The sequence below is a fragment of the Dysidea avara genome, chromosome 1 (genome assembly GCF_963678975.1).
Source record: "Dysidea avara chromosome 1, odDysAvar1.4, whole genome shotgun sequence".
NCBI classification, from domain to species: domain Eukaryota; kingdom Metazoa; phylum Porifera; class Demospongiae; order Dictyoceratida; family Dysideidae; genus Dysidea; species Dysidea avara.
In genome coordinates this window covers 56,789,768-56,812,033 of record NC_089272.1, presented here as the reverse complement: position 1 = coordinate 56,812,033, position 22,266 = coordinate 56,789,768, and the positions used below count along the sequence as shown (strand labels likewise).

Here is a 22,266-nt window from a genome sequence, read left to right as displayed (position 1 = left end):
TAAGGAAACACATATTATTTATAAAACCTCAAGAAACAATAAACCATAACAGCTTCACTTTGACATCAAGTTTATCAGACTACAAGAACCTTACATGTGACTACATGTGATTGTTAAGATAGCGACCAGTTTTACAACTTGATGTACTAACTAGAAACAACTAGGTCACATGTTATCATGAAAATAGCCAGCTGTCATGTGAAGTTGTATCACTTTATTATGTTAACTGTCTATGTATGTATATGTGGCCTATAATGAAGTACAACAATTTCTACAGAATGGAACAGCCTGGATAATCCACACCAAGGACTATTTATTCTATTGGGGTAAACATTATAGCCACTACAGTCATATCATTTATAATGTAACTCTGTACAGTAGATTATGACATGTTCTTGTTGGACATAATTGTACTTAAAAGACACACTGTAAACATGGTGTATTACAGCATTCATGGAATTAACCAGTACTGAACTTGTATGAACTGATAGCAAGAACTTACCTAATGCTTTGACTAAAATAATAAACTTGTCTGACAATATGAAACAAGCTACATAATGTCTTCATTTCACTTTATAACGTGCTTTTAGAGTGTCTGTGTTCTCTCCATGCAGCCATATATGTGACCGGGCCTGCGATAATAGGGCATGTGGGCACATGATTTTTGCCTACTTTTTCACACTTTCATCACTCATAACATTTTGTACCATTATGCTATGGCATTGCAATTTTCAGCTCTTATTAGGCATTTAATTGGCATCATGATGCAAGTTACAGAATGGAAATATACTTTTCGAATACTGAGCTATTACCTGTAGAGTGATGGGGTGTGGTTTGTGCCCACATGCCCTGTTTTCGCAGACCCAGTCACATATATATATACATAATAGATTAATTAAAAGATACACTAGTATCATAACAGTTTTGCACTGAAAAAAAAGAGTACCGTAGCTAATTTGCTTTTTTTTTTGTTGTGAAATAATTTTTGTATGCAAAATTTTTTATGAAAATTTCTTGCACAAACATTTTTATACAAGATTGAACTACTCTAATAGAACAGTCATTTACGTAAATCATACGAAAATATTTTTACATGAAACTTTTATCACGAAAATTTTTTGCACGAACATAAATCAAATTACAGTATGACCAGTAAATGGTCACATTAGACACAGTTACACAACTCAACAAAATTAATAATCAGAACCACAGATTACAGAACTATTGCATAATGTGCAATTTCCTAATTAGATGTCTTGTACACACCAAGCCTATACAAGTATTTACTAACATTAACATTTAAGTGTTGACATTAAAATGTGAAGAACGTGACACTCAACCATGCAATTTCATGACAAATATTTATAAATACTGCAATAATACCTGTTTCATGGTATAAGATAATTTTAGTTGGATAAACAATAACTTTAATGGAACTAGGAAACTTGACAGACACTTCTAGTGTACTTGATCACACAAAGGTCAATGCTCATGAATTTTTAAAAAGCAACAACACTAACACCTGCAAAAAATTAAAGTTGTCTGATCAATTAAGGCAACATACCACATCCACAAAATTTGTCCACCGTGAACAATTTGCAGTGAACAATTCACAAGCATTAATAAATTAACTAGTGTCCATTTGGTTCTACTTGGGGTACCTACAGATAATGAGTCACTCTCTAGAATTCCTATATAATTACATAAAAATAACAAGGAGAAAACATCCTGACCGCTTGGTAGACTCCTGTAAGCGTTCGAGCGTACATCAGATGGCTGCAGGTTCGAGGTCCAGTCATGGATTTTTTCTCCTTTCTGCAACTTTTCAAACACACCTTATGTAGCTAATGTCTTTGAGCAGGCTGTAGGACCAGGTGTCCTACAGACCTTCAGCACTTGTGCTGTAAAGCATTAATAAAATTAAAAAATTAAAAAAATAAATATGCAACATATTACGCACATGACACATGATGTTCATATTACCATCTGTACATGATTATGCATTATCTATGTACATGATAATGAAATTATTATATATACCTCTTTTAAAATCACAACATTTGACATATTTGAGTAAATGTTTGGAGATGGCTTTGTTTTTTTTTTAATAAAGCCATTCAGGAAGTAGAGTCAGCATGAATAACAGAGTATTGAAAATGGTCCCTGATTGAGAAGCCCTTACATGGTCAACAATTTGGCCAACTGAATCCTTTATTAAGCCTTCATGTAGGGATAGCAATGAAGTAAAATGGCTCATAACATACAGATGACAAGCAAACTTTTTTTTTATCCACAAATACCTTATCAGGCTAAAATAATAGTGTTAAAAGTTCACTCAGCACTCTTCCTCAGCAGTTGCAGGTACATATTATGTGTCAAAATATACAATACAACCCAAGACAGTTATGACAATCTTTGGCTGCTACAAATTTCCCACACACTCACAAAATTATATCATCCTTCCATTAATTTTAAACCAACACTCACTCATGATACACCGCATAGAATACTCTCTGTTGTGGTGGAACTTAACCAACGATGTACATTAGTATAACACAAATTACTTCTTAAAATTGTAAATGCAATTTTAAAAGTACTTAAATGTTATATGCTATGATGTAATAATATGCAATTTTGCATATTATTACATCAATAATGCAATAATTGGCAACCAGATAAATAACTGTGCTGTTAACTAACCAAAACACTAACTGTGTAATCCATCCCTTGTGTGTGCTAGGTAGAATAGTAATGTTGTGACCACTGTCAGCCTCCCAGCTCCATCTGTAATCCAAGTCATCCACACATAAAATCATCATATCCAAGCAACCATCTGATAATCTTATAATAATCCTGCCCATGTAACCTCAGTTTGGTTTGTATTATTGCTTACCATGGACAACTTGACAATAATCTTTTATCTGCCACCTAATGATGGTTATGACAGATAGGTGGTAGTTGATGAAATCCACCAACCTCACATGACACGTGGGGAATATATTTCATCGACCACAAGCCTTTAATGTAATGCAACCGATGAAACACAACCATTAGGTAATTACAAAGACTCCATAATGTCTAACAAGTGTAACTGAGTGTACACAACTGATTGGTGTATAGTTACATAAGTTATACATAATCTTCTAAAACCGGGTTGAAAAGCATTCAATAAAGATGTCACTAGTTACATCACAACGGGTAACAAACATTAAGTGGTCATTATCATGCATACAGTATAAATTATCCCTTAATTATTTGTGACAATGTAATAGCTCCTAGCAATTACCAGGGTCAGATCACAATAAGCTACAGAACCAACACTGACTGAAAAATGGGATCATATGTACACAAGTACACAGAAAATTTTGGAATTTTCAACTAGAGTAGGGACCATAGCACATTGATAAAAAGTTCTGAAACAAGCTGGAGTAGTGCACGATATTAAATCACAGTAAAACAATAAGAAGTGTTATGTCCCTACTGTGCTCAAGATACCATAATGGAAATGCACAGTAGGGATATAACACTTCTTATTGTTTCACTGTAATTTAATATCGTGCACTAATCCAGCTTGTTTCAGAACTTTTTATCGATGTGCTATGGTCCCTACTCCAGTTAAAATTTCCAAATTTTTCTGTGTACTTGTTTGTTAACTTTTTTTTTGTAAATAATTATTATGACTGGTGAACCCACACATACTGCATCTGAAATGGCACCACGTGCCCCAATTATCGTCTAAAACGCAAAGTATCCATTACGCTTCGTTGTCAGCTATGTTCAACCCGTTACGCAGTATTTCAAATCAAGAACTGTTCGAAAAGCACCTCTGCAATCCACGCACACCAAAAGAAATTGTGCCACATGCCCCAGTTATATCAATAATCGTCTGAAAAGTGAAGTATCCATTACGCTTCATTGTCGGCTATGTTCAACCCGTTACACAGCAGTACAAATCAAGAGCTGTTTGAAAGCACCTCTGCATGCTATCAAAATAACCGCTATGACAAATAATATGGACGATTTCCATTACAGAGGGAAGCCATCAAGTGCTATTGCCTAATCAACACTTTTCGCTGTCGGCAAAGATGAATGGGACACGAAGGAGGACACTGGTGAGTCCATGAAGAATGCATTGTACATACTCCGGTATGCCAAAAGGCACCTGTCGGGCCAAAGCGACGTCGAACAGTGAAAAAATCAAGCCCATAGCCTTAGCCGTTATCAAGTTATGTTTGTCTGAAGGCATCAGTCAGTCAGTTACTTACTTAGTCAGTCAGTAGAAAATTCCCTTAAATAAATTATTTTTAAAATCCCGTAGCAACTTGTTGAAAGCGTTTCGGGTCGATCTGAAAGCTTTTTTGGGCTTAGCTTTACCTAACCAATACTGCCTCATTGTCGTCAGGGGAAATTGAGGCTGTTTTATGGGTGAAATTATTTTGTGGGCCACGCCTACTCCTTTGTGGTCCCTACTATACAGTACTATCATACTGTATGGTTTTTTGGTTATGACTTGTAAGCAATGGACAAATAACACATAGTATAGGTTACGGTGTGCACACATAATTATAATACATTATAATGTGGACCTCAGTACACAGACTCATGAATATGACGTGTTTCAGTATACACAGAAAGTTATTAAAAGTAAATCCAACCACTTCAATTGTGATTGTTGTTAACAATAATAGTGTCACATTGGTGACAAATGGCATGTGTGATCAGTACGCTCATCCTGGAAACTACCATGCAGAAGGAAATTTTGATGGAAGGAAAAGTTGATAAGTCCATACTTCATCAGCTTTTACGAATTAGCTTAATGCTGATGAAAATTAAAAAAGTCATAGATCTGAACATGTACTTTTACAGGCTCTTGACATCATAGGCGTAGCTAGCACCTCGTGGTTGGGGGGCTAGGCAATGGTAAAGATAAAATGATAGTTGAATATGTAAAGCATGAAAGCCTGCTAAACTAGATAGGGGGTCTGGGGGTATGCTCCCCAGAAAAAAATTAAAAACTATTGATTATGATTATGCTATATTGGAAAGACAGCAATGTGCTGATATACATCCAATAATAAATGTTGGTCCAGGAGTTTGTCATAACTAGATGGTGGCAGCTCATTCCATTCTTTCTGTAAAAAAAGCATTCTTGATAATGTTGGGTATTGCTCTGAAATTAAATTTCAGTGTGTAAAAATCATGCCAGTAGTGTGTATACTTACTTGTGTAGATTACTTTTATGTTAAATACAAACAACACTGCTGAACACGAAAAATAATTTTAGAGGCGCTTATCACGATCGTCACTCTAAAGTGTTGCTGAGGAGTTGGGTCTGCAGGTAGATAGTTTCATAACTACTCTATGGATTGCTGATTGGTTAGAAGGTGATTATATAGTAATCTGAATTGTTGGTGGTAGGTAGATTGTTGAGTACTTAAGGCCACTCCAAATAAATTCTCTGTTTCCCATCCACCGCCCGCATCTGGTTACTGCCAGCTCTAAATATTCCATTATTCCGTATTCTTCCATTATTTCCGGTTATACTTGCATACTGATAGGTTCAGTAAAGCTATCTTGAAACAGTGTCAGCTCACGTGTCAGTAGTGCTATCAAGTCAGCACAAATTTTACGCTTGTGTTATTTTTGCAACTTATAAAGGAAGGAACAAGCTTAAGCATGCTTTTATGCAGCCTTTTTGGCTGTGCCAGGCAAATAATGGCTTGAAAAGCTAGCCAATCTTATAATGAAATAATGGAAATGGACCGCCCGCCCGCATGCAAATATGCCTGAGTCCAGGACAGGAAACAGAGAATTTATTTGTAGTGGCCTAACTGACTAGTCAAATTATCGTGGGGGCTATAGCCCACAGCCCCCCTCCCCGCCGATTAGGCCTACGTCTATGCTTGTGGATATTTGACAAATTAAACATTGACAAGTTTTAACTTGACTTTTTTTTTTTTTTTTTACTGGAAAGCACAAAAATGTTGCAAAAAAAATAAATAAATAATACAGTTACAATACAAATTACTCTACAACTACAAGTTTTAACTGAATTTTCTTTCATCAAAATTTTCTGTCGTATGTTAGGTACTGTGTTCACTATTTTCAGGATGCGCTTGATGTAGCTACTATGATAGCTAAATGTCTGTTAATTAATTAAATATTGCAATATAGCTATCACCGAGATTGTTTCTTTAGGATAATTAATATGTTTTTGGGCAAACAATGTATATTAACCACTACCGATGCATTGCAGTTCTTAGCCATGAACCAGAAAGGTGCTTTGCTAGCAACAACATGTTATACAGAAGTATTGGAGCAAGTGCTAGGCCTCATGTCAGTTAGTTTGACTGAAAATGATGTGACTTCTAATGTACTTGGAAATGGTGGCTGGCCTAATAGCTTGTTACACACCTATGGAATGTTTTCACAGTCCAAAATTGTTGTGTTTGACTTTCTAGCTCATGATGCTAATGATTCCATGTCTGCTGAAGGGAAGCCGTGTTGAACATGTTCCTGCAACAAAACCTCTTTTTTGTTGGATTCAGTAACAATCATTTTGACAAGACAGCTGAAAATTTATTGAGTTAATATCACCACAGCTGTCCCAACCAGGATCAATGAGACCAGTGTTTATTTCATCTGTTCAAAATGACAACAACCCCTTATTAGATAACTTTATGAAAGTCTGCTATAGTGACCGAATGTCATTATCACTCTTTCACCAGATCCTGTATGCTTCTGGGACCAATACGGGTATGTCTGTATTGTAAAGTGTGTATTAGTGGCACCAGTTTGTAGTGGTTGTGATCATGTGCACACATATATGTTATCCAATAGCAATAGGAGTAAGATGTTATGTATATGTGATAATGTTCCTTTTGACAAAGTTTTGTAGTTCACATTATCAATACCAATATTGTCATTTCACTGACTTGTGTCCAGTCGCATCATTGCATGCATGTGATTTTAAAGTAATGGAAAGTTAGTCGTTGCTACAGTTCAATATAGTTATATTAAGTACCTAACCAAGAACAGTACATTGTATGCCTGTTATAGCTCATTATTATTTGGTACGTGCAATCCCCAACCTGCTTGTTGAGCAGTAGTGTGAGCAAGGGCCGACTCAAGTTCTGAGTTGAAAGTAACCCTAGACAGTATGAATGGGTTGTCTGTTACGTACATAATAAGGTCATTAAGTATACCTTAGCTAACCTAGGGGTAAGGCTAGCTGTACAGAAATTGCACTACCGATCAGGCAACCATATCAAATTTTGTAACTCAAAACAGGTAAAGTTTGGTAACTTAAAACACTATTGTTAAAGCATAACAAAATTTTCTCATTAAAGTCGTAGCTACCGATTGAAAATAAGGTTTCTTGTGCACACAAACAAACAATACAATTTCTACAATCAAGTATAACTATACATGTATGTCTTACACATGAATTCAAGTCATGATTGAGTGCTATTCCCAACAATTCTTCTATTGTCATTCACCATAGCTTCCTTTGTAGACACAAAACTATTCCTTTGTATTTGGAGGGTTTTACTGCTGTATAAGTGTGGTGGTTGAGTGGGATGGATGAGCTAATACTAATGTAGCTTTGGTAGCTGTTATGACTTCAGTTTTAAGGAAACAGAGATGGTGGCATGAATGGGGTAGACTGGCTGAATAGACTAAACTTGAAGTGCACTCTCAAATGGTATATACTATGATATATATATACGTATTTGTGAAAACTTTGATGAGCGCTTGGTTAAACTTTCAATACAAATTAATGTATGCGATCATGTGTACGTGTCCAACCTCCTCTGGGATTGGAACACATAATATTAGAAATAATCATGTACATGCAATGTAGTGTATATACCCACATTACACATATAAGATATTATCTTTTGCGAAATGATGACATTTGGTATACTCTGAGTTGCGGCCAATTTCATTGTTTGATATTTGATATGATCTGTGATGTTGTTTCGTAAGACAACATCAATCCTATCTGAAGCGTATAATTCTTGTATGATAGTATAAATCTATGGAATAAATCTGGTAGGGAATTTCACACATTGTGTTTTGTTGTCTTCTCAAGATGTGTATCAACAGCTGAAAGTTTGACACAGAATCAGTATGATAATTTATTGAAAAAGTACCTAATCACATCACTATGCATTCTTACCACACAGTAGTGTAATAATATGCATCATTAGATTGAAAAATAAAGAATTCTTTGTTGATCCATAGTGAAATATAATTATATAAAGGTGGGTCAAACTTCAATTAAGCCATGCACTTTGGTAAGCACTTTTTTGACAGTTGTTTTATAATCCAACTTTTTGGTCAATAATCTTAATTATTTGCTTAATTAAATGTCACAAGTGACTGATTTTGAATAATAGGTGAATACTTAGTAGGTGTACTGCTATTCAATAATCATGATACTATATGTAACACTGTGGTGGCTTTAAAAGGAAGTATAGTTATTTAATAATTCAGTACTTGATTATCCCTTAATCATGATACCAAGAGTTAATAATTGTGGAGGGAGAGTGTCTAACATTGCATAAGTCTGTAAAAATGATCCTGAGAAATTCAAAGGGATTCTTTCTGTAATTTGTAGTATTCTCCATAGGTGAAGATTGTTTCAACCATCGCATTTCTTTGTTCTCTCAGTGTGCAATCGTCACATTTCCTTGTTCTGCCTGTGTGAACATTTTACACATCTGAAGGAATCCTTTTGAATTTCTCAGGATCATTTTTTACAGGCCTATAGCTATACAGTGTTATATTATAACACTCTCCCTCCATTATTATTAACTCTTGATGATACAATTTCAGCACTTCTTGCAATTTTTGTACAAAAGGCAAACGAGTTGCTGCGTAAGCATGCATATTTTTTATAGGTGATTTATCTGACATTACAACTTTGATCAGGCCTCAAGAGGCTCTCTATACATGGCAATTTTCTTTGGCAGGGTCGTAGCACAGGCTATTGTGGATTTGAGAACAGCCAGTGATCGCACACACGCATGCACAGCAACACAAGAAGTGCTGAAACTGCTGTACAACAGTAGTGTGTGTGTTAGACATCATGGAGGTTTAAAAAATTTGAGTAGAAACCAGCCTTGCAATACTTTCATAGTGCTTTGGTGGCAGCATTGGTTATAGGTATAAACAAGTGCTTCTAATAATTAAGTTGTTTCAAAATTTAAAGAATGGATTTTCTGCTGATTGACTGACTGATTGACATACTTACTAATGCCTTCAGGCTAAGGCTATAATTATGGGCAGATAATGTGCTTAATGTTTTCACTGTTAAATGCCACTTCGGCCCAATATGTGTCTTTTGGTAGCTTTCAGTACTTTTATTTTCATGATTCCTCAGTAAATTTCCCTAGTATATTTGTAATGATTGTCTTCCTGTAAGTTTACTGGTCAAGATAGCTATGCAACTTTACATTTGCATTTTCACAAGGGCATAATCTAATTTCTAGTTCAAGTACACTGCTTGTATACACCTGTATGTGCCCTACTTTGAATATGTACCATTGCATTTGAACGGTACTGTATGGGACAAAGTTCTTATCAGATGGAATAAGATCAAGAAATTTTGCAGATATTCTTGTACGAGCAAATGTATAATATAATAACATGCAATTTAATATGTTATGGATAGTAATCTTGTATTAGCATGTGTTTCTTAGAATCATAATATTTATAACCAAATTGACAACATGTACAATGTTGTATGCTATGATCATGTGAGCATGTTTGGGTGTACATTTTCCTTGTTTGAATGGTCTTGATTTCCTCATTTGGTGTTAACCATAACAATGAATAATACCACAGCTAGGCTAGTACTGATGTGTCATGATGTGTCATATTTCAGAACAAGGAAGAGAGTTATCTGTCATGATACTGTAAGTATATGGGATGTCATACACAGCAATTTAACTATAGAATATGGATTATATTACATGGGATTAGAAACTCATAACAAGTATATTACTTCAACAACCTTGCAATCATCTCCATGCATTGCTGAGTAATTGGTTTACTGCTTGATGCATGACAAGAGACTGGTAGATGCCACTTTGTACCATACTATTTATAACTCACTTAGCAAAGAAACATTTCTTATTGATTTAGGTGTATAATGTACATGTAATTAAGCTATAAATTGGCCAGTTTTGTTTGAGTTTAATTGATGTTGCACATGAAAAACACCATGAGCTAAGTATAGATTGCCTGTGAGCCTAAATTCTGCTTCACAGAAACAATACAAGCATAGGTGCTTGCGTTAAACTTATTCAAAGGGATGATGATACTTTTCGAGAGCCAGAAGTACCTTGTGACACGACACAGACAAGTGTTGTCAAGGCCTAAAATGATTGAATAACACAGGTTGCAGGCAGGGTGGTTCTGGGGGTTCTAAAAAACCCTCCTGAAAAAATCCACAATTTTAGTAATCCAACATTAAAATTTTTAGTAGCAATAGTCCAAAAATATCTCCAAATTCAGCCTTTTAGTATCTATTTTCTGGGGAAGGGGGAGGGGAGCATGCCCCCAGACCCTCCATCCCTAGCTCACAACATATACAGTACTTCACATGCTTGATATAAACGTTCACAAAAAAGTCCACTTTTTATCCAAAGAACCTACCCAGTTAAATTTCTGGCTATAGCACTGCCAACAGTTGTATTATAGTACATATCTACATGGGTGTGTTCTTGCATGTACTTTGCTTACATGATTACTCATAGCACCTTCATCCTTCAGATGGCTCTTCTATACTTTAATGTTAAGAAACAACAGTATTAAGGGAAAGAATTAAAACCTCTTACGGTAGACTCCAATAATAGCCTGGGCCTCTGTATTTCAGACCAGGTATTTTATTCCAAATGTGCTGGTTATAATCTAGACAAGTGTTTATTTGAATGTTGCTTTTATATGAGGAATATGGTACCTACATATATTTGTACAATTTTATACCAAAATACTCATATTCTAAAATGGTGATACCAGGTCCTATGTCCACTGTTACAATAATGACATTTAACCACAGCTCAAACTTAATTATATACACTGAGTGTCATTTTATTTGTTCTAGTTATATTATTTAGCATGACTTCCTCTTCTACGAAATGCTATGTGCTAATGAACTGAAATATTTCTGCTTGGGAAGTGATGCATGTAGGTCATACACAGAGTGGATTGTGACTACAGCTGTTGTCCACAACTTTCACCGGCAGTGATACCAAGTGAATCCTACCTTTAGGCAAACGCTATAGTTGTCAGGGTTGACTGGTTAGAATAATTACAACATTAGCAATACACAATTGTCATTAAGGTTTGGTATTTCGTGTTAATGGTCTAAAAATATAATTACATCATCAACCACATTGGCTTATCATTGAGATGTGTTTGTGCAGTATATTACATCACACATAACTATGTATAGCTTGTTTATGTGCTGCCCAAGAGTTCATAATATTTGGTCACATATATTATTGAGGTATCGTGTGAGGTAATTGGAGGCTGTAACAATAATTTCCATTCACCTATCTCCTTATCCATAGAGAGTGTTAGAAGATCTACTGACACTACAAAATGACCCAGACACCCTACCTTCACTATTAATTTTTTAGTTATTATGCTAACTTTATTATTTTTATCACTGTAAGTTATATCTAATCCAAAACAGCCAAGCTGTAAAAAAAGAGTGCGGTCCTGAGAAAGGCTATGGTGAAAAAAGATGTGAAATCTAAGGTGGCGGCCAGGAAATGGCTGTGATGGTAGGTTAATGGTAAAAATTTTAATAACGACAATTCAGGTGAATTTTGTACCAAGACCAAGCGGCACCAAATTCACCTGAATTGTTGTTATTAAAATTTTTACCATTAACCTACCATCACAGCCATTTCTTGGCCGCCACCTTGGATTTCACATCTTTTTTCACCATAGCCTTTCTCAGGGCCGCACTCTTTTTTTACAGCTTGGCTGTTTTGGATTAGGTTTCACTTCTTTTTGTATTTGTTTACCCCAAAGCCGGCCTATGGCCGGCTTTAGGGCTTTTTAACCTGTAATTTTTTCTTTACTACAGGAAGAAGAAAAGATGAAGCAGGGTGATTTCTTTGTAGCTGACCTCTCTGCAAGGTGATCCTTCTAGCTGATCTCTCTACCGGATGACTTGTTTGTAGCTGAACTCTCTACAAGGTAATTTCTTCTAGCTGATCTTTCTACAGGGTGATTTGTTTGTAGCTGAATTCTCTACAGGGCAATTTGTTTGCAGCTGAACTCTCTACATGGTAGTTTCTTTGTAGCTGAACTCTCTACAATGTGACTTCTTCTAGCTGAACTCTCTACAGGGTGACTTGTTTCTAGCTGATCTCTCTACAGTGTAACTTGTTTCTAGCTGAACTCTCTACAGGGTGATTTGTTTGTAACTGAATTCTCTACAAGGTAACTTCTTCTAGCTGATCTTTCTACAGGGTGATTTGTTTGTCACTACAGGGCAATTTGTTTGCAGCTGAACTCTCTACATGGTAGTTTCTTTGTAGCTGAACTCTCTACAATGTAACTTCTTCTAGCTGAACTCTCTACAGGGTGACTTGTTTCTAGCTGAACTCTCTACAGGGTGATTTGTTTGTAGCTGAACTCTCTACAAAGTAACTTCTTCTAGCTGATCTTTCTACAGGGTGATTTGTTTGTAGCTGAATTCTCTACAGGGTGATTTGTTTGCAGCTGAACTCTCTACAAGGTAGTTTCTTTGTAGCTGAACTCTCTACAATGTGACTTCTTCTAGCTGAACTCTCTACAGGGTGACTTGTTTCTAGCTGATCTCTCTACAGTGTAACTTGTTTCTAGCTGAACTCTCTACAGGTTGATTTGTTTGTAGCTGAATTCTCTACAAGGTAACTTCTTCTAGCTGATCTTTCTACAGGGTGATTTGTTTGTAGCTGAATTCTCTACAGGGCAATTTGTTTGCAGCTGAACTCTGTACATGGTAGTTTCTTTGTAGCTGAACTCTCTACAATGTAACTTCTGCTAGCTGAACTCTCTACAGGGTGACTTGTTTCTAGCTGAACTCTCTACAGGATGATTTGTTTGTAGCTGAACTCTCTGCAAGGTAACTTCTTCTAGCTGATCTTTCTACAGGGCAATTTGTTTTCAGCTGAACTCTCTACATGGTAGTTTCTTTGTAGCTGAACTCTCTACAATGTAACTTCTTCTAGCTGATCTCTCTACAGGGTGACTTGTTTCTAGCTGAACTCTCTACAGGGTGATTTGTTTGTAGCTGAACTCTCTACAAGGTAACTTCTTCTAGCTGATCTTTCTACAGGTTGATTTGTTTGTAGCTGAATTCTCTACAGGGCGATTTATTTGCAGCTGAACTCTCTACATGGTAGTTTCTTTGTAGCTGAACTCTCTACAATGTAACTTCTTCTAGCTGAACTCTCTACAGGGTGACTTGTTTCTAGCTGATCTCTGTACAGGGTGACTTGTTCCTAGCTGAACTCTCTACAGGTGATTTGTTTGCATCTGAACTCTCTTACATGGTGGTTTCTTTGTAGCTGAACTCTCTAAAAAGTGACTTCTTCTAGCTGATCTATCTACAGGATGACTTGTTTCTAACTGAACTCTCTACAGTGTTATCTGTTCATAGCGGAACTTTCTACTGGGTGATTTGTTTGCAGCTAAACTCTTTGCATGATTATTTCTTTGTAACTGAACTCTCTACAATGTGACTTCTTCTAGCTGATCTCTCTACAGGATGACTTGTTTCTAACTGAACTCTCTATAGTGTGATCTGTTAATAGCAGAACTTCTACTGGGTGATTTGTTTGCAGTTAAACTCTTTGCATGATTGTTTCTTTGTAACTGAACTCTCTACAAGGTAACTTCGTCTAGCTGATCTCTCTACAGGGCAATTTGTTTGTAGCTGAATTCTCTACAGGGTGATTTATTTGAGCTGAACTCTCTACATGATGGCTTCTTTGTAGCTGAACTCTCTATTAGGTACCTTCTTCTAGCTGATCTGACTACAGGGTGACTTGTTTGTAGCTGAATTCCCTACAGAATAACTTGCAATGTAATATAACTGTGTAAATTATACATGCAGCTGAATGCTTTATTAGGGTGACTGTTCTATTAGAGTATCTCGATCTCGCATTTGCTGCACGTAGTTTCCTTTCGAATCATAACTCAGTGATTTGTAATCCGATTCTTCTGTACTACTGCAAGAACTTTCTATGATGATTATTCCAGCTACATACTGATTTTCAGCTCGTTGCTCTAAGCGGTTTGCCTGGTAGACACGAAAACTAATAGTTTTTTTATTCATAAAAATCGATCGCGTAATTTTGACACAGGTTGGCTTTTGTGTGATATCTCCATGATCTTTATCCCGATTCCTTTCAAACCACAAACAGACACTCCTACGATGGTTGCTCCATCTACATATCAATTTTCAACTGATTCCTCCAAGGGGTTTACCCTGTAGGCGTGACAGACCTTCGACCTTATTTTACGCAAATAATCGGTAATAACTCCGTGAATGTTCATCGGATTCCTACCAAAGTTGGTACGGAGATCCGCCTTAATGAGCCCTTTAAGTGTGCCAAATTTCAGCCCAATCCGAGCACGCATGCGTGTTTTATGGCGAATTTTGCGAAGTGTGCGAAATGAAGATGAAGAAAAAAACGAAGAAATTAAAACGAAATTTTGTTCGCTCATATCTCGGAAATGGCTGGAGCGATTTTCTTCAAATTTGGTATGTAGACTCCGCGTCTCTAGCAAAATTTGGTTCCAATCGGATAAGGGATCACAGAGCTACATAGGTGTGAAAATTGCGTTTTCTTTCTTCCTGTTAATATACTCAGGGTGTGGCGCGCCGGCTTCTTGGGCCGCACGACACACTATCGTGTGTCTTGATCAACACATTTAGAAGTAATTTGATTGTGTGCTAATGGTCTGTGGACAGGAACAAACTACACCCTCTATACTTGGTACAAGTAGCTAACACGAGCACGTTTCATTAGAAAAGTTATGTCATGCATAGCAAACTATATGTAAACACTCCATTCTGACAGCCGGCTCTGAAGTTCTTCATGATTATACTGGAATGGTGTTATAATGTGATGTATTTAATTGCAAACACACACTATTGTATACTTAATTACTTCCATTACCATATAACTAGATTAAGAATAATGACTGTGAATATATGTGCTGCGCTAAGTTAGCATATTCGACTAGATGTGTACTTTGCACAAACACAGGCCTGCCAACTCTCACGGGTTTACCGTGAGTCTCACGGTTTCACTACCCTGCTCAAGGGCAGCAGATCGAATCTCACGGTTTTCGAGGCCTGCTAACTCTCACGGTTTCACTAACCTTCGTCGGATAGAATCCCACGGTTTGTAGCGCGAATGTCACAGATTTCAAGTTTAAAAAGTCGAGACCTTTTTTTTTTTTTTTTGGTCTCAGCATAGCATCTACCAGTTTTTTTTACTACACACTGCAATACTACAATAAAGGTACAGAAATCTCAAGGTTTTTTTACTTTCCAGGTTGGCAGGCCTGCAAACATGACGAGGATAAAATTTTTGCACGTCATAATTAAGTCAATTTCCATTTTAGGCCTAAGTGGTTTTACCATATTATATGTGATGTTTGGTGCATATTTGTACATTCAGTGCATTTTTTTGTTTCTACAGATGAACCGAACTTTGTGAAGAGATTTTGCATTGATGATGTCAGCCAAATTTCAAGCTAGTTATTACTCTCACTTACTTAGTAATGATTTGTTTATTACGTGGCAATTGCTACTGTAGAAATGCATTGATCATTTTGAACGGCTCACACAATAATAATATACCATTGTATCCCTCCCTCTATTATTAACTCTTGATTGTATCATTACAATGGTCACTCATAGTGATGTATAATTTAGCTACCATTAGTCCATTACCATTCCTTGCTAATTGTCTAATGGCTAAAGTGGCCTTTGTGGTGAGGTCATAGTGAGCAGAAACACACTTCAAAGTATCTGTTATCTAAAATTACGTAAGCTTGATTGCATTGTTATTAGCTAACAAAAGAAATTCTTAATGTACAATATGCCCAAAAATATATTGCCTTATAATGTTTGCATGACTGTTTTACTTGCTTGGTTGACTTCTTTATAGGTAACAGCTCATCATCAGCTACTAACAACTTTGATACAGTTCTAAGCTTGATTATTCATGAGAAGGACAGACCTGATACTGTAATAGGGAGTATACTGTCTACTATAGGCAGAGGCTCTACCATGAGACTAGAGAGTATTTCTTATGGCTCAAAAGTTGGTCAACTAAGACAAGTAGTGATACGATTTAATACAAGCGGTGCCTTGAAACTGAGCCAACTTATTGTGGCTAATCAGTTGAACCTAGCTACATGTGATGTGGTGGCCTTTCAATTGGAAGGTAGTCCTCTTGTTTGGATACAAAAATTGTTCGATACTTAACCACTAACAAGGGTAAGTGAAGCCCAACTCACTTTTTACATCATGCTATATTTAAATGAAAACACAGAACTTAATGATTTTAATTGGAACTGAGAAGTTAAGGCCTTTAATATAATAAAATTGGCACAACTGTGAAAACGCATTACATAAATATGGTTATGGTAGCAAAACCACCAAGTGCTTTATTAGGTTATGTGTATATTCCACCAGTTAACCACATCATTACGTGGGCAGTCTATGATGTATTAGTGCATCACTAGAACAATAGTTAATTTCTATATCAAATAGTAACTGAAAATAATCAACTTACACAACACACATCATACTGTATAGTTATTCATTGTTGGATTTCTGACCTGTTGTCCCCGGTGGAACATTTCTCTTGTTGTTGATTAGTGCCAAAATAATCACTTTAGTACTAGAAATGCCAGGATATTATTTTAACATTGATAAAAGTATTTCCTGTCCTAATATCCTTACTTCCTGTTCATTTCACTTATGGTTTACATGATTAACTTTCAGAAAACTGCATGGGTTTCTTTTAAACAAGGTCCAGTAGACCAATTTTTAGCCAGTAGTGGTGAAGAGCTTCATGAAATTAGTTACATAATAACCCTGTATTTAGTTACATAATAACCCTGTATAAAATGGATGCTTTGTAATGCGGACATCACAAAGTACACAAGGGTTGCAATGCATGCACTTTGTGATACTAACAGTGTGTATGCTCCTGTTATTCATAATCCCATAGGGTAAATGTCCACAGAGTATACATTTGAAATCAGGACACTTCACTAAATATAATTATGAGCACATTCCCATGGTGTCAATAATAGAGGAGTTCCATGTTATTGTTTCAAAAGTGACAGCAGTAAATTTGACTCACGTTTCTACAAAATACATTAATTTCCTTGTGGATGGTGATTACATAATATTGTTAGCATGTTATCTAATGTGTTGGTCAAGTTGGTCTTCTATTTGTGATTAAATTGAAAGTCATATTTAGCCGCAATTATCCAAATGGATTTCATTTCAGTTCTGATTGAGTGACTGTCTCTTAATGGCCTTTCACATGAGCGACATCTAATGGGCTTATCTATATGGGTGAAATTTATAATGGTCACTTAATAGTGTTGAAGTGCAGTGCACCGATTACATCATATTACTTCTAATAGTTATATACATGTGTGTATACTATTGTAGTCTCTAGTTACAAACGTCTGTTTCTTGATAACAAGTAGAGTGGTATGGTTCATAAAGATTTCATGGCTTGTGCATGTGTGTATAGTAAGTTTGATGCTAATCTATATTTTCACCAGTGTTAACTTTAACTGCTGGCAGAACAAGTTTACACTATAAAACTAAATGGTGAAATCTGTGGCAAGATAGTGAAATTTTAGTGACAGTCACCAAGAAATCCGGCCGGCAGTGACAATCACTATATTTCAAGCTTGCCACAGATTTATTTTTTAATCATTATAGAGACATATGCATGGAATGGCAGAATAACAGCTACAGGCTCCATCACAAACAACATGATCATATACATCTTATGCCCTAAATTGCATGCTTATTTAAAATAAAATGTCATCTGCATGACCAATAACCTGATCATTTACTTAGCAGTGCGTGTCATTTCATGTATTGATACTACCTCTAGGAAGTGTAAAGTAACTTTAATGGACTTGTGGTTTACGGGCTGCTAAGATTAAGAGCCATAACAAAAAGCCTTCTCTTAATTGACAAAAACCTCTAGCTATAGTTTCTGTATTCTGTGTGACAAACTGTACCCAGCGGCGGAGGAAGTAGTTGATATGAGGGGGGGCTGGGCTGACCCAGACTTATTTCTATAGTTTGGTAAGGTGAGACCAAAAAAAAAAAAAAAAAAAGGTCGCAACCAACTGACAAGAGCTTTCCACCTCACCAGCTACCATTTCTAGCTGATAAACTACATAAAAATCCTTTCATAACTCGCTACACACTGACTACTTTATTAGAGTGACTGCTCTATTAGAGTATCTCGATCTTTATCACGGTTTTCAGCCCCACTCCAAGAAAGATAATTTCAGTGTGATATCGTTCTGAGGGGGGGCTTTAGCCCCCTAGCCCCCCCCCCCTTTCCGCCGCCTATGACTGTACCATTACATCATCACTACGCATTTGCTGGTTTCCGCTAATGATCTAGCTGATTCTGCATATTAACAGTGCATGCATGTCCGGTCCGTCCACCGGGATTTTCCGTTAACGAAATCGCTATAGCTATATAAACTGTGATAAGCTCAAGAAGTCACACGCGGCGCATTCTACGCACTCCATGCACAGATCAAGACCCGATGGCAATTGTGTTACCGTCATTTCCCGGTTGGAATCCACTCTCTGTTACAAATCGTAAGCCAACTGATCTAAGCGGTATTTCGGCACTGCATGTTAGTGTTAGCTGCGCCGTGATGCGTAGTTAGCGGTGTATGCATGGTTGTGTGTTTGCTGAGTATTAATTACACAAAACTATAGCTGCATGTGATAATATACTGGATCGTAGTTATTGTTGAAGCTGCTGATTTTTATTTATTTTTATTTTTTGTAGGTGAATTTTTTGCTAAAAGCTCAATCACAGTGGCGGACATCCCAGCAATGCAGCCAGCTCGTCCGTTCTTTTCGGCGTCTCCACCGCCGCTCTGGGAAATTAATCCTACTTCATCTGCAGCTGCAGTGCCGACTACATCAGAATTAACGTCGTCACCAAAGGTCTCAGAGGTCAGCATGCAGAAGATGAAGCCGTCCGGAAGGCTATCACCCTCGCGATACCTTCGTCGCCAATGTCCCCTGATCCCCAATTGTCCGCGAGCTCGTTTTCTAGCGCATCGACTCCAGTGAAATATTTGTCAGTTGTGTCTGGAAAGCTCAGAGCAGGACTACCAGAAGAACTAGACCCTTACTATACCATTGAGTGCTACGACCGGCTAACAAATAAACGAGTGGTATCTATGCATGCAAGCATGATTGGCTGTACAGCGAGTACTACTGAAACGGAGCCTAATGGAAGTGCACACGAAGTGCCTGTGATAACCTCATCAGCAAGTTCATTGTTGAGCTCGTCAACTGCTCGGGCTACAGTTGGTGTGAGGACATTGAAGAAGCCACAACCTGACAATTCACCAAAGGCTCCTATCCAGTCTATTACATTGACCCACAAGTATCAAGAGAACAAACATTCAAGACAACAAAAGAAGCACAGTGATACATCATCACCAAGTGGCAGCAGGTCACACAGTAATAGTCCTAGTAATGGCAACAGTACTTGTGATGTGAGTGTTGTAGGGATACCATCAAGTGCTGAAAGTGTTTCTGCTACTACTGAAGTAAACATACCAGCAGGAATATCACCATCATTAGCTACCCACTCGATGTTAAATACCGCCATTACTGCTGCAGCTGGTGCAATTCCTCAACCATTTCCATTGCCAATTATGTTCCATCCCACATTTACTCCAACTACACCTGGAACTCAGCTACCATTTGTCTACCCCTCTTTGACACCTCTTGGAGTCAGCAGTCCTCTCTCAGCACTGCAGCAGTTTCCAATGTTACAACAGAGTCATCCCAATCCTTACATGATGGTTGACTTCTCAACATTTGTGTGGCCACCAAGTAGCAAAGTTGCTGGGACTGGATTCAATTTTATGATGCCTAATAGCTCAGTGTTGCAAACACCTCCAAGCAGTGCTCTTCAAGAGAATTCTCCAACCAGAAAAAGATGTACCCCTCCTCCAGTTGTTGAAGGGAGCTCACAGGTAGCATCCACTATTCCTGAGCCATCACCACCAAAGAAGACAAGACTAGATTTTGTCTTGACTAATTCAAGCAGTCATTTACCCCACATACCAACTTTGAGCAGTGCTACACTGAGTCCTATATCAGCTGCTAGTATTACAAGGCACAACAACATTCCCATTGTCAGCCAAGAAATGGACACTAGCCATAAGCTGATCACAGATGATGGATCAAGTAGTGAGTCAGAGATGAAGGATAATGATGACAGTGATTCAGAAGATGATGTGGTGACTTGCCCACAAGAACGAGCACCCATTGAAGGCACAAACAATCTACCACCTTGTAAGTCAACAAAGTCAATATGTGGGAAATTGTTTTGTTCAATGTGTACAACATAGTTTTGATCATTGGGTTTTAGTTGCCTTTTGTAACTTCATTTTGTGGGATAACAGTTTCCTTATATGGTTGATGATTGATTATTTTTTCCTGGAATTGTGTTTGGTTTTCACTGTGTAAAGTATTAAATCATTAATTTGTCTCTTTCCTGTTTAGTTCCCAATGGAAGAGGTATTATACAACTGTGGCAGTTTCTGTTAGACATGTTACTGACACCTGACAAGAGCTTCATGATTCAGTGGACAGGAAATGAGTATGAGTTCACCATACTACAACCAGACGACATTGCTGCAATGTGGGGAGAATGCAAGGGAAAGCCTAGAATGAACTATGACAAACTAAGCCGTGGTCTCCGCTACTACTACAGCAAAGGAATCATGGACAAAGTACCAGGAAAGAAACTGACTTTTAAATTCACTTGTAATGTTGAAGACTATGTCAGAACACGGAGCAGGAATTCTAACGCAGTTCAAACACTACGAGCAATTATAAGAAACAGTAAACTGAATCACATTTCATCTAGTGACTTGCAATATAACACCCTTAATATACACTAAGTACTACACCACTAGCTTATTGTTACTTTAGCTGTATTTTATGGATAAGGTAGTGCCTGGAATCACCAGGCCCAATCATTCATAGAATGTAATGCCAAGGCAATTTGTCACTTCAAAGACAACGTCAGCTTTCTACTGATGATCACTCCATGGAAGAACTGATGCAGTCAGTGCATTAGACTTAGCAGGTGTTGAGTGTGTCACTATCCTAGAAAAGAGCCCTCACAACAACATAGCACACATGCATATAATTACAATTATTTTGTATGAAAGTTTCTATGTAATAAACTTTATTATATTTCTATTATTGAACTGTGACAAAATATTAGCAATCATTAACAGGTATTCTAGAATAACATTATTCAGAAATCATGTGGTGCACATGCAGGTGTACAAGTGCTGCACATACAGGTGTACATGTGGTGTACATGTGCTGCACATACAGGTGTACATGTGCTGCATGTGCAGGTGTATATAAAACTCAGCTGATAGCAAGAAGTACGTAATTGACATACAGCATGATGAAATTAAAATGTGCAAAAGGTAAAAACACTGCTGTTGGTCATACAATAAAACTCTGCAGATGATGCTTACTAAAGCAATCAAGAGGTTGCACATAACCTCACCAAACATTATGAATGCTTACATAGATTCAGCACAGGTCATGTGAAACTCAACTTGTTACAACTGTCACTAATCATGACTTAGCAGAAGCCTTAATTAAAGGAACTGAGGTTGGCGTGATATTTCTAGATCTCTCCAAGGCATTTGACACTGTACCCCATACTAGATTGGTTTACAAATTGAGAACAAACAGTATTAATGGATAATTATTACAATCGATTACCATAATTCACTTTATTTCTGTGCAAAAAAATTGTGTAAAAATATTTTCATGCGAATTAGCTACATGAGTGACTGCTCTATTAGAGTAGTTCGATCTTATGTAACAATTTTCATGTAAGAAATTTTCGTACAAGTTTTTGCATACAAAAATTATTTTACAACAAAAAAAAAGCAAATTATGGT

The 22,266-nt window shown here is 37.0% G+C and overlaps 1 protein-coding gene across 3 annotated transcripts; it reads left to right on the top strand.

Moving 5' to 3' along the window:
- Positions 1–16,012: 16,012 nt before the first annotated feature.
- On the top strand, positions 16,013–21,583 carry LOC136237074 (ETS translocation variant 5-like). Of its 3 annotated transcripts, none has more exons than XM_066027358.1 (3): positions 16,013–16,525; positions 19,098–20,626; positions 20,837–21,583. In XM_066027358.1, exons 2-3 carry the CDS (start codon positions 19,330–19,332, stop codon positions 21,235–21,237), a joined length of 1,698 nt encoding a protein of 565 aa, XP_065883430.1. In that variant the 5' UTR covers positions 16,013–16,525; positions 19,098–19,329; the 3' UTR covers positions 21,238–21,583. The 3 variants fall into 3 exon arrangements, with proteins under 3 accessions (XP_065883430.1, XP_065883424.1, XP_065883437.1); XM_066027352.1 differs by lacking the exon at positions 16,013–16,525 and adding an exon at positions 18,775–18,901; XM_066027365.1 differs by lacking the exon at positions 16,013–16,525 and adding an exon at positions 18,775–18,901 and having other exon boundaries at positions 19,098–20,630; positions 20,837–21,036.
- Positions 21,584–22,266: the final 683 nt, after the last annotated feature.

What these genes read in the sequence shown, in the direction of transcription:
- LOC136237074 (XM_066027358.1), top strand. Translation starts at nt 19,330, where the DNA reads ATGTCCCCTGATCCCCAATTGTCCGCGAGCTCGTTTTCTAGCGCATCG. An exon ending in CACAAACAATCTACCACCTT is followed by an intron (nt 20,627 to 20,836) that starts GTAAGTCAACAA and finishes TTTCCTGTTTAG; the next exon opens with TTCCCAATGGAAGAGGTATT.